Below are 14003 nucleotides of genomic sequence, written 5' to 3'. Positions count from 1 at the left end.
CTTTGCCTCCATAGATAACGTTTTTTGACTCCACATATACCTCAACGCACCACTCACCTTTTTTCCCTCATCAATTCTATGATTAACCTCATCCTTCATAAATCCATCCGCCGACACGTCAACTCCCAAGTATCTGAAAACATTCACTTCTTCCATACTCCTCCTCCCCAATTTGATATCCAATTTTTCTTTATCTAAATCATTTGACACCCTCATCACCTTACTCTTTTCTATGTTCACTTTCAACTTTCTACCTTTACTATGATTTATAGAGTATAATTATTTTTATGGTAAGGTAATTTGATTTCATAGTTTTCCTTCATAGCTGCCGTGGGTGAATGAAACTCCTCTTCATGATTTGCGACCTAATCAAGTGGTGCGCTTTAGAGGGATGGTGCAAGACATGTTTGATAATGAGTTTTTCTTAGATTTATATGAAGTACGTGACAGCAACACAGGGACTTTCAGGCTGCAGTCAGGGCGCTACAAGGATATTGCAGAATGTGGGGTAAGATTATTACATAAAACTATAAATGAATTCAAGATTAAAATAATTGCTGCAGAAAACATGTAGTATAGAAATAGTGGACAAACTCTTGATAGAAATATTTCTGTTGGTTCATATACAAAATTCCTGTTTAAAATTTAGCAGATGTAAAGAATTCAAGCAGTTGGTTAAAAAATAAGGTTAACTTATCCAAATTAATTCAAAAAACATTAGGAAGTTGAAAATTCTTGAACTATTTAATAACCAAGTTCAGGCATAACTATTTCTCTTAATTTTAGATGTTAATATTCTTAAATGCTATATTTAACCTTTATCCTCTGCAGGCAGGTGAAAATATTGTAACGGATTCACCTCGGTGTGAGACAGGTGACCGGCTTACATACTACTGTGTTCCTGTTCCTGGGGAAAATGAGTGGGTAAAAAAGGTTTGTATTTTAAAGTCTTAAGTTGGTGTTCAAAAAAAGTGTTTCCGTGAATTTTTAGAAGATTAATCCTTAAACTGGTATTTACATGTATCTGCACAGTACGAAGGTTATTATTGTTACCTTGCGCAGGCTATTATTTCCAGCCAACTTGGACAGGCCGTTATTTCCAGCTAGTTAGCACAGACAGTTATTACTAGCTAGCTAGCAAGTACAGGCCATTATTCCCAGCTAGCATGCTTGCTAGTGTAAGTAGTTATTCTAGCTTGTGTGAATGTCAAAGATTGGAAGGTTACATTCTGGCACAGGGTCTTGCATAACTAGATATCTGAATAGACCCAATAAAGCATTTAATCTACTGGGATTCCCCCAAAATCCTTGGAATACTCTATGGAGTGAGGGAAAGATGCTGTACCTGATAATTTATACTTCTTTTTTGAACAAATCAGCCGTTTCCACCGAGGCAGGGTGGCCCAAAAAGAAAAACAAAAGTTTCTCCCTGGGCGGTTGCTGTCTACCAACCTACTACCTAGGGATAATTTATACATGGGAGGTATTTTGAGGCATACCACCAGGTCTACAAACCTGTATGGGTCACCACTTCTGTGCAGCCAGGTCCCAAACCAGGCAGCATAAATATATATACCCAGTGGGTATATATATTTATGCTCTTGCTCCCAAAGAAAGAGAGATTGCCTAAGTTATTGACAAAAAATGATGGTTTCATAGTTACACAATTTTTTAAGAAATTGTGGATAACCCTCTTAAGGAAAGTGAGTTACTAATGTAACAGTGCATCTGGTTGTATATAAATAGTATACAATACCAACATGATGAAGAATTAGACACATGTGTAACATCTAGGCATCTTTATTTGTAAACATTTAAAGACTACAGTGCTCTTCACCAACTCCAAGGCTGAATGACTGTTTACCTCATCTTTTGTATATAATTCTTCACGCATGTCCTTGTATTGATAAAGCCACTGGTCGGTGAGACGTCTACAAATAAAGATACCCAGATGCTGCACATGTGTCTAATTCTTAAACAGTTCATCTAAATAAAAATGCATGTAATCATTCATAAGTGTCATTTCATGGTGTTTTAATGGATTGTACAATACATAATTGGCTTGCATTTTTTCCAGTTTTATGCTTTAGTCAGGATATCCCAAATCATTTGCCTTATACAGGCACTTAGTATGCAAACTCTTTTGGTGAGATATACATTTAGTTTCATTATAATCTTAAAAGAATGTGTATGTATGGTATACAATACTGACATGGTGAAGAATTAGACACACACATCATCTGGGTATCTTTATTGTAGACATTTTGCCATCCAATGGCTTTATCAGTACAAACTCATTCCCATTATGTGATTCAGTTTGTACTGATAAAGCCACTGGATGGCAATACGTCTACAATAAAGGTACCCAGATGTTACACTGTTTAATTCTATATCATAATCTTAAAAATGCTATAGATACCATGTTGTAATGTCAGTCTAGCATGATAGACTATTCACACAAAGCACAAATTCAGAGTAGTTCAGTAAACTATTAACTAAGGCTAAATTATGTTGTTAAAAGGTACATAATATAATTTTACACTTTTTCTAGATATATCAAGATATGAATCCCTGCACATTGGGTGCAAGCTCCTCAAACAGTGTATCTCGAAAAAAACGTAGTGTAACTGAGGAAAGTGACCACTATACCAGTCTGAATCAATGTGCTGACCAAACAGAGGACACAGATAGGTTGGTAATCCAGTCACTCTTCAGTGTTGTTGCACCTCTTGTTCCATTTTAACATGGTATAATGGAACTAATTTTAGCATTGTTTTTTTTTTTTTTACACATCGGTCATCTCCCACCAAGGCAGGGTGACCCAATAAGCAAGAAAATCCCCAAAAAGAAAATATTTTCATCATCATTCGACACTTTCACCTCGTACATAATCACTGTCTTTGTAGAGGAGCTCCTATACGACAGTTCAGAAGTTCCTCCAAACTGCCAATATCCCAAACCCCTCCTTTAAAGTGCAGGCATTGCACTTCCCATTTCCAGGTCTCGAGTCCGGCTGACCAGTTTCCCTGAATCCCTCCACAAAATATATTACCCTGCTCACACTCCAACAGCTTGTCAGGTCCCAAAAACCACTAGTCTCCATTCACTCTTATCTAACACGCTCGCACATGCTTGCTGGAAGTCCAAGCCCCTCGCCCACAAAACCTCCTTTACCCCCTCCCTCCAACCTTTTCTAGGATGACCCCTACCCACCTTCCTTTCCATACAGATTTATACGCTCTCCAAGTCATTCTACTTTGATCCATTCTTTAAATGACCAAACCACCTCAACAACCTCTCTTCAGCCCTCTGACTAATACTTTTATTAACTCCACACCTCCTCCTGATTTCCACACTCCAAATTCTCTGCATAGCATTTACACCACACATTACCCTTAGACAGGACAACTCCACTGCCTCCAGCCCCCTCCTCGCTGCAGCATTTGCAACCCAAGCTTCACACCCACATAAGTGTTGGTACCACTATACTTTCATACATTCCTTTCTTTGCCTCCATGGATAACGTTTTTTGTCTCCACAGATATCTCGACTCGCCACTCGCCTCTTTTTTTCCGTCAATTCTATGGTTAGCCTCATCCTTCACTTAATGTAAAAAAAATATTAACTTGGGAACTTTTGGCTGAAATTTAACCCAGATAATTTTTCTTTTTGTCATGTTCCATGCACATTCTCTTTTCATGTAAATCTCCAGTTTTTCATAAATCAGATTTGAGTAACTTTTTTTTTCCCCCCAATTTCTGTAATGCCTAAAACAAAAGTAACTGACAATTTGGTAACTTAATGCTTATTTTGGATTTCTTGTTTCTTTGCTGAGTGTATAAGTAAGTGTTTACATTCTATCAGTTGCCTATTTGTAGTTATGGAAATTAATCTGTGCAAATGGTATCACTTCTTATATAATTTATCAAAAGTATTTTTTCCAATAGTAGATAAACACAACCTGAAACCCTTTCCAATTATCATAAACTTTTAAGTAGTTACTGTATCATGTGCACTCATCTGTTTTCCAAGATAAGCATATTTACTACTATCATGTTTTCATAATTCCTATTATATAATTCCATAATTTCTATTTGCAGAAAACTTCTTTCTGTTTCTTAACATGTAGATTGATTCCTGTTATTGACAATTTTTCATGACATTTTGATGCTCCATTATTTTGCAGTATGTATATAATTGCTGTACATGTACTTAAATATTTGAGTTTACAAAGTTGAGCTTTGATCAGCCCCTGATCCACCAGGAGGTCTGGTCATGGACTGGGCTGCAGGGGGGTGTTGAACCCTTAGAACACCCTCCAGGTAGGCTCCTGGTAGTTCTCTTATTAACTGAAAAATGAATGGACTTCCAGTTGTTTTTTTTTTCAACAAGTCGGCCGTCTCCCACCGAGGCAGGGTGACCCAAAAAAAAAGAAAGAAAATCCCCAAAAAGAAAATACTTTCATCATCATTCAACACTTTCACCACACTCACACATTATCACTGCTTTTGCAGAGGTGCTCAGAATACAACAGTTTAGAAGCATATACGTATAAAGATACACAACATATCCCTCCAAACTGCCAATATCCCAAACCCCTCCTTTAAAGTGCAGGCATTGTACTTCCCATTTCCAGGACTCAAGTCCGACTATATGAAAATAACCGGTTTCCCTGAATCCCTTCACTAAATATTACCCTGCTCACACTCCAACAGATCGTCAGGTCCCAAGTATCATTCGTCTCCATTCACTCCTATCTAACACGCTCATGCACGCTTGCTGGAAGTCCAAGCCCCTCGCCCACAAAACCTCCTTTACCCCCTCTTTCCAACCCTTTCGAGGACGACCCCTACCCCTCTTTCCTTCCCCTATAGATTTATATGCTTTCCATGTCATTCTACTTTGATCCATTCTCTCTAAATGACCAAACCACCTCAACAACCCCTCTTCTGCCCTCTGACTAATGCTTATATTAACTCCACACCTTCTCCTAATTTCCACACTCCGAATTTTCTGCATAATATTTACACCACACATTGCCCTTAAACATGACATCTCCACTGCCTCCAACCGTCTCCTCGCTGCTGCATTTACCACCCAAGCTTCACATCCATATAAGAGTGTTGGTACTACTATACTTTCATACATTCCCTTCTTTGCCTCCAGTTCATTCCATCAAATTGGCTAATCTTAAACTAAAGAAATCCTTTTTCATTTAGTTGTATTGCTTCCAGATGTTTCCTAGACTTCATCCTATACTGAAAGTATGATGTATGCATTTTCATACTGTATTTACGTACATACAGTATTGTGTAAATAATTTTTTCAGCATGAAAATGGAAGCAGTAGAGCAAGGAGAAAATAAGCGCACCAGAACGGAGGGAAGGAATGAAGTTACTCAAGACTTGCAGAGAAGTAGTAGTGAAGAAACATCTGGTTCTAGGGAAGCAATTGATCTAAACTTTCCTATTCCGGGGATGAAAGGCACACCATGTCTTGTCAAAGTGAGTTTCTGATAATTAGAGGTAACAGAGTTTGCATTTTAAAAGCTGCCTTTATAGTGAAAGTATTTGAAGAAGAATTATTCAAGGAGTACTACCGTATTAATTGAAAATGATCTTGTGAAAAGACAGTGTGGCAGAATGAAAACATTAATTGTAATTTATTGTAATATTTTCCCCAGACATATGATGACGTTAATTTCTCTCTAAATGACATTGTTGAAGTGGTTGGCATACTGTCGATTGATCCTGCAATGGCATTGGGGGGCCCTGACCATGATGGCAACATAGAGATGAACACAGCTGCTATGGACATGGAGGAAGAAGTTGCTCATTGTCCACCACCTTCCCTTGTACCCAGGTAAGAACTGCTTTTGGTTAAGAATATTTGTTTCCTGTAGAATAGTTTGTGAAAAACTGAAAAATTGAATGATAATCTGACTACTTTCCTTATCCTCCCTTTAATATTTCCTTTTCATCCTTTTCCCATTTCCCCCATCTCCTCTTTATCAAATAAAATGAAAGTTAATGATGATGACATATAGTTCATATTGACCAAATGTTTGACAGAGATAGGAACAAAGGATAGCTGTGTTTCCCCTGTCATATTCCATCATGCAGGATTGGGCTCATACAGGGTGATGAATTTTGTCATTCTGTGCTGAAGGTTCATCACCTTAGGGAGCTTCGTAGTTTTCCTTCCAACGTAGCTGAAGATACTATAACTTGGGAATTGCCATCTCAGGGTAATCTACTCCATTCACAGGAAAAATGGAATGTTTATGAAATTATCTCCATCCTCCCAGATTGGGGATTTTAACATACCAGCTGTCTCCCACCAAGGCAGGGTGCCTCGAAAAAGACAAATACTTTATAAAGGTGTGCATGAGTTTGTTCGATAGGAGTGAATGGAGACGAATGGTATTTGGGACCTGACGATCTGTTGGAGTGTGAGCAGGGTAATATTTAGTGAAAGGATTCAGGGAAACCGGTTATTTTTATATAGCCGGACTTGAGTCCTGGAAATGGGAAGTACAATGCCTGCACTCTAAAGGAGGGGTTTTGGGATATTAGCAGTTTGGAGGGATATGTTGTGTATCTTTATACGTATATGCTTCTAAACTGTTGTGTTCTGAGCACCTCTGCAAAAACAGTGATTATGTGTGAGTGAGGGGAAACTGTTGAATGATGAAAGTATTTTCTTTTTGGGAATTTTATCTTTCTTTTTGGGTCACCCTGCCTCGGTGGGAGACGGCCAACTTGTTAAAAGAAAAAATTAGTAATTTATACAGGAGAAGGGGTTACTAGCTCCATAGTTGTTTTTATGTCCATAAAAGTTCCTAGGTAGTAGGTTGGTAGACAGCAACCACCCAGGGAGGTACTACCATCCTGCCAAGTCAGTGTAAAACAGAAACCTGTAATTGTTTTACATGATGGTAGGAGTGCTGGTGTCCGTGTTTCTGTCTCATAAACGTGCAAGATTTCAGGCACGCCTTGCTACTGCTAGTTACACTTAGGTCACACTACACATTCATGTACAAGCATATATATATATATATATATATATATACACACACACCCTTCTGGGTTTTCTGGTATTTTCTTTCTAGTTCTTGTTCTTGTTTATTTCCTCTTATCTCCATGGGGAAGCGAAACAGAATTCTTCCTCCATAAGCCATGCATGTTGTAAGAGAGGAGACTAAAATGCCGGGGACAAGGGTCTAGTAACCCCTTCTCTTGTATAAATTACTAAATTTAAAAAGAGAAACTTGCGTTTTTCTTTTTGGGCCACCCTGCCTTGGTGGGACATGGCCGATTTGTTGAAAAAAAAAAACGCACACCCTTCTGAGCTTTCTTCTATTTTTTTAATAGTTCTTGTTCTTTATTTCCTCTTATCTCCATGGGAAAGTGGAACAGAATTCTTCCATCATAAGCCATTCATGTTATAAGAGGTGACTAAAATGCTGGAAACAAAGGGCTAGTAACCTCTTCTCGTGTATGCATTACTAAATTTATAAAGAGAAACTTGTTTTTCTTTCTAAGTCACCCTGCCTCAGTGGGATATGGCCAGTTTGTTGGAAAAAAAAAGGCATGTTGATGAATGTGCAATGCTTCATATTTATACAAAGAATATGTAATACACTTTTTCTTTCAAAATATATCTTGTCTTCATAAAATAATTAGTCTGGCAAAGGAATTTGTACTGGTTATGTTAACGGTTTTCAATTTTCAGATTGCACGTTCTTTCTGCCCAGAAGGTGTCCCATACTAATCCGCTTCTCTCAGCTGATCTGGAGTGCTCTGGTGACATTGCAGCACAAAAGGGAAGCATGCGGGAAACTCGGGAACTACTTCGTGAATTGCTACAAGAGGCTCTTCTAGGAGATGCACTTGCTGCAGAGTTCATGATCTGTCACTTTGTCTCCTCTGTTTATTTAAGACAGGTAAATTACTCATGTTATTTACTGAATGTATGGAGAGTAGTAATAATAATTGCTTATATTACACTGTATGAAAGTTTTATATACAGTCTCTCCTCACTTAGCGACGTACTCATTTATCGACAACTCAGACTTACGACGAGCTCTCGGACCAGTATGCATACCTAAATAATGTATATTAGAGCTGATTTCCTCTATTCTGTTTATTACAATATACAGTACACTGCTGTATAAACATTTAAAAATATGTATACCAGAAATGTTATAAATGGTGCAAAGGTGACATTAAAACAATATCAGTGATGGTTGGCTCAAGCCCACTACCATTATAGTATGCTCTTCACTTAGCAACGAATTCATTGACTGACGTGGTTTTAGGAACGGAACTCCATCATTGAGGAGAGGCTGTACTATATATTTTCTAGTGTACAGTGTTTGTTAGCTTTTTTTTTTTTTTTTATACCACTTATATTCTTGTTGAGGGAATGAGGCAGTTTTTATTTTTATAGTGCCAATAATGACTCCTATAATAGGACTGAAGTCAACAGTCTCTGACAGTGTAGTCCTTCACAAGATGAGTATAACTGCCCTAAAATTATAGGTAAAATGTTAAATAATAATAAAATCAATATATAGTATTCCTTGTATCTCGGGACATGTCAGTTTTTAATATTTCATTTGGGTGACAGAAAACAGATTGCAGGCACTTGATTTGATTCAAAAGCTCCTTCGACTTATTCTCTTAAAGTCTGAGACAGATGAGTTGTATGGCAAAGTCTCTGAATGAGGCCATCTTTAAAGGGAGGATTTTCAGCAGGAAATAAAGCACTAAGTACACAACTAACCCACAAATTGGAAATGGAAATTAGAGAAATATTAGTCTGTAGGACCATAATCAAGTTTTCATTGAGAAAATGCTGTAGAGATATTGAAGCAAAGAAGACAAATGTGGTATATCGTGACCCTTTAAGTGATGTTTTGCTCACACACTGGGATTTATCATCAATAAAGGATCACATTATACTGCATCTGTCTTATTTTTTTATTGTCTGTATGTTACACCACTTCTCTCTATAAATATTGAGGCATTGATTACTACTAAAATTTAATAATTTTTTGATGGTTTGCAGGATGTAATTGCACTTGGAAAATACAGCATGAACCTTTCTGGAGTGACAAAAGGTTTACAAGAGCAACAGTATACCACTTGCCTCTATAATCTCATCAGCAGTCTTGTCACTCAGTCACACCTGTTCTCCATGACACTGAACAACATGAATAATACAGTTTTCACTCCAAAGAAGGTATGATCTTTCACTCTCTGGAAGATGGGAAATGTTCTCATCCTTTTAAATGCTTGATACTGTTCTTGATCCTTATTATATAAATTTCTTTAGTATATATTTTATATTTTGAGTGTTAATTTTCCATTCAAGTTCATAGCAATATGTCTATACTTCCAAGTGAAGGGCTCTTGATTCAAAGAATTAGATTTGTCCTCCCTTTCTTTGGTGTAAACCTGATTGCCTTTCATTCTCTAGGTACTGTATGACTCCTATTTGTTCAGTACATCTTCATGAATGTACCAAAAAGAATAATAGAAGTGGGAGTAAATATTTTAAATATGAATTGCCTATCTTAGCTAGCAATATGCAGCCTTTGTTATCTTTTTCAGTCACACTGGCAGTCTCCCACCAAGGCTACTTTGTATTAACATAGAAAAAATTTGTTGCTCTGCAGTAAAATTTAACTAGCAGAAAGATATTTAAAGCATAAATTCTGTTTTAATATTCATTCTGTTTTATCTTGTCCATTTGTTGGAAGGTAGGTCACTAGGCAATCTGGCACTTAGTTTATATATTTGTAATTCAATCTACTGTGCTATATAATACTATTGTTCTCCAGGATTACAAAAGCAATCGGTTGATGAGTGGGTTACTTCAGCTAAGTCAGCACACACACCTGGTGGTTGATGAGACGGTGCTTACAGCTGGTCAGTTAGATGCTAAAGGAGTTCAGAACCTCACTGCTCTGGGCAATGTTATTAATTGGCAAAAAGCAGATTATGATTTTCAGTATCATCAAATTGAACAGCATACCAACATTCCAGTCCTCATCCTTTCCGAGGGAAGAGCTATGATTACTAGGTGAGCGTAATTAATACTTTGTCAGTAAAGGAAATTCTCATTGTTAGTTATTTCTTACCCAGGGTGGGTGACTCAAAGAAGACAACATTCACTTTCACTTTGTCTTGTTGCTATTTTAGACGATAAGAGATGTTACCATGGTAATCCTTTAAAAATCTAAATATCTTGGTTCCTCTTAAGATTCTTTTGCTTCATTGTAAGATAATCAGTGAAGTTAATTTTGAAAATAATTGTCTGTCATAGTAACAGATTAATTAGTAGTGAAAAGAAAAAGGTATAACAAACTGAACCGAAGTAATAGGTATAAACATAGTAACTTTAAGATAGAAAATACAAAGAATTTAGGGGCAAAAGTCATTCTGTGTAAAGAATGATTGTTATAGAATGTAGAGTCTAGCTAGATTATAAATTCTTTCTTAAGGAACAAAGACATCAAAGATGGCAGAGGAAAATGTGGATATGTATGCAAGATGTTGAAAGATTAAAAAAATCCAGTCATTTATGATCAATATTGATTATATATTTGAAATTAAGAGTTAATGTAGTAAAGGCAAATAAAAGGTCTTGTAAGAAAGAAAAAGACAAAGTTTTGGTTTATCCAAGGAAAATTATATGAAGGCATAAATCACATTTAACATTCAGGATGAGAGTGCTTTGGCAATTTTCAACTTTAGTATAAAGTAAGAAGGATACCTGTGTGGGTAAGTTGTAAGCAAGGATATATTAATGTTGTAAATTTATAATGCAATGTAATGAAACCTAAATAGACTTCAGTAAATTAAAAAATCTTGTATAGAATGAAACCAAACATTTAGTGAAATGTCAAAGCATAGCCTTGACCAGTGAACTTGAATATAGTATACTATATAGATGTGGTTTAATGATTCCACATTAGGAAGGCAACTAAGTGTTGGTGAGTGTGTCTTTGGGTCACCCTATCTCAGTTTTGAACTAATTGTGATGGGTTAATGAAAAAATATATTTCTTATCTGCTAGGAACTGCCTTGATAAAAAAAAAAAATCTGATTTTCTTTCATTAACCTGCCTGTGTTATTTCCATACAAGTCTTAGAGGACCTGTCCTTAATGCTTTCACTTTCCTCTTCCCAGGTTTATTATATATTAGGCTTGAGTAATTGTTACTGTTTTTATTTATTATATATGCTAAAGTCTTGTGGCTGACTTACAAACAAGCTTTCAATATTTCAGTGATGTTGAAGTGAGACTGGAACCAAAGCACACTAATGTGTCTACAGCATTCACTCAAATTCACTCTAAGTTAACTCCAGATCTTCTTCAAAGATTGCGTTCATACCTCACCACTGCTAGATTGATGAGCTACACACTGTCAGATGAAATGCAGAAGGTAAAAAGTTTACATAAATAGTACATGATTTTTTTTTTTTCAAAATATTGAAACCGAAACTTACTAGTCAGCTTTTCTCCTTTCTGAAGTAATAGGATGTAACAGGTGCTTCTGAGCATTTCATGAAATGTTTCATACCTTGAATTCATTAATAAAACTTAAATTCTTTTGTACTTTTTGATATCATTACAAATTTTCAGTACCCTGGTAGTAATTTAAGGAAAGATTCTGGTTTAGTAACTGCATAAGAATCTTATGCTCTTCATTGTATGAAATGCTGTTCTGTTTTTTGTTATACTTGGTTAATCATGAAATTTGTGCTTAATATAAGTAAAAAAATTTTCAGATGGTGCAGGATGACTTCGTTGATAGCCGTAAGAATGAGAATGGAATTACAGCAAGTGACCTTCATAGTCTGTTAGTTCTTGCCAGGTACAGTAATTTTTCTTAACCTTTAAAAATAAGTGTATTCAAAATTGGCAGTTGCAAGTAGTGGTAGAAAGGGATTTTGTGCTCAGGATTCTGATGTCTTGTACCAAGGGCTGTACTACCTACAGTACTTGAAAGTAGGGAATGTGGGGAGTTCTAACTTTTGGGCCATTTCTTTAACATTAGATTATTAGCATAAATTAGAGCTATATCATTAAATTTGAACATCTTTATGAAATCTGCTTAATTTATCTTATCATTGTCTTTGTTTTATTTCTTATTACTTTAAGTTGGTGTTTTCTGGTATATGTATTACTTGGTTAGGTGTGCAGTTTGTATTTTTGTTCCATGTCTTGTCCATCCCAGAGTATTTTGATGTCTCCCAGGCCTTAGAAATGTTTTTTTCCGCTCATTGATAGCAAAGATTTCAGGAACGTAAACCATGTGAATTATGAATGTTTACTCTATCTTATTTTTATTTTTCAGACTTGTTGCTGTTAGCTGTGGAGAAACGTCACTTACTCCTGATATTTGGAGAAGTGTGAAAATTCTTGGAAATGAACAAAAGTTGCGGCTGAATGTCAGTTCTCATTGATATCTTTATTTTCAAATGAATGTATTCGTCTTTTAAATACATATGTGTATGCTCAAAAGAATAAAAAAATAGTGTGTATTAGGTGAGGAAAATACATAAACTTGTCTCTGATGGTGGTATCCATATATAAACTATTTTTGGAATTCGGTCAAATTACGTATAAAACGAGAGGAGACAGGATTATAGATGAGTTATGTACAGAGTGAGAAGTAATGTAAGATACATTATTAATGAGTGCACTGTATATTGTTGTAATCAGGCAGTTAGATTGTTTAAAAACTTACACATATTGAAATGTTAGATATATACTGTTTAACCCTTTCAGGGTCTGTGCCGTAGATCTACGGCTTTACGTTCAGGGTCCAAACCGTAGATCTACGCCATGAGCTCAGCTCACTCTGATAAGCTGCGAGTGGTAAATTTGGGCCTAGATATGAGAGATACATCTATGTGGTATGTGTGCACCACATAAAACAAATCCTGCAGCACACAATGTATAATGAGAGAAAAAAAACTGAGACAGTGATTTTCGATTAAAACAGCGACTTTGCAGTGTTTTTTCGTATGTTTTTTATAGTTGTATTTGCGATTTCTTGGTCTCGTTTGATAGAATGGAAAATATATTACAGAAGTAGAGATGATTTTGATTGGTTTTAGTAATGGAAATGACTTGAAACTGAGCTCAAAGTAGCGGAAATGTTAAATTTTTGTCGATGTTCAAGAGTAAACAAACGACCTCACACGTCTAATACACGTCAGCTGGTGGGTCTAATATACATTCACAAATGTGGTGATGATATACAACTATTACAATATTGCACAACACTAAATCTTCTATTTTTTGGTTTGAATAAAAATTCATTATGTGAATAAAAAATCTAAATGGAATTAATTTGTAAAGCCTCAAAACATAACTAATGAGCAGAGGAAATGTTAGTTTAGTGCCAGAAATACTTACACTGTTTATTCTGGACTCTATTTTGAAATTGGAATATTTTGAACTTTGTGTTTAATTGGCCAAATTACCAATTTCCAGTCACTTTATTTTGTAGTTGAAACAGTTGACTGGGCGATTTCTTGTGCTTAATCGATAGAATAGAAGTGATACTAGTGAAATAGCTAAGAATTTGGTCAACTGGAATAATGTAATTGGCCTAAAATGGGAGTCAAAGTCGGCAAAATCACCGATTCGTAAATATCGCTGACGCATCAAAATTCGCGAGAGCATAATTTCGTCAATTTTCCATCAAATTTTGTACTTTTTTTTTACTACCTTCAGAAAGATTCTCTACCATTTCATAAGAAAAAATAACAAAATCTGGCCCCTGAAAGGGTTAATGAAATTTTAAAAAATTCTAACTAAATTCCTTAACATAATTTTATACTGAAAGACAAATTAAATTGTTATTTTCCCCACACTTGTCCATTGAGGAGGAGGTTGTATTGCCCTTCTAAAAATTTCCCTTTTGAGTTTTCCAAGCTTATACAGTATTGTATATTTTTAAATAAAAATATTGGTGTAAAT

General features: G+C 35.8%; 1 protein-coding gene across 3 annotated transcripts in view; it reads left to right on the top strand.

Moving 5' to 3' along the window:
• Window positions 1-14003, top strand: part of LOC128694557 (mini-chromosome maintenance complex-binding protein) — a 22299-nt gene extending 8296 nt beyond the window's left edge. For all 3 annotated transcript variants that reach the window (XM_070095734.1, XM_070095735.1, XM_070095733.1), the window contains exons 4-14: window positions 326-508; window positions 832-933; window positions 2552-2691; window positions 5330-5504; window positions 5684-5862; window positions 7735-7945; window positions 9073-9246; window positions 9848-10089; window positions 11298-11454; window positions 11801-11886; window positions 12370-14003. In XM_070095734.1, the coding sequence (XP_069951835.1) occupies window positions 326-508; window positions 832-933; window positions 2552-2691; window positions 5330-5504; window positions 5684-5862; window positions 7735-7945; window positions 9073-9246; window positions 9848-10089; window positions 11298-11454; window positions 11801-11886; window positions 12370-12478 (1758 nt within the window). In that variant the 3' untranslated portion in view covers window positions 12479-14003. The remainder of the gene's footprint in view (window positions 1-325; window positions 509-831; window positions 934-2551; window positions 2692-5329; window positions 5505-5683; window positions 5863-7734; window positions 7946-9072; window positions 9247-9847; window positions 10090-11297; window positions 11455-11800; window positions 11887-12369) is intronic.

This window comes from Cherax quadricarinatus, chromosome 51 (genome assembly GCF_038502225.1).
Source record: "Cherax quadricarinatus isolate ZL_2023a chromosome 51, ASM3850222v1, whole genome shotgun sequence".
NCBI classification, from domain to species: domain Eukaryota; kingdom Metazoa; phylum Arthropoda; class Malacostraca; order Decapoda; family Parastacidae; genus Cherax; species Cherax quadricarinatus.
The sequence above is the reverse complement of the archived record's forward strand: the minus strand, read 5'-3'. Positions and strand labels throughout refer to the sequence as shown.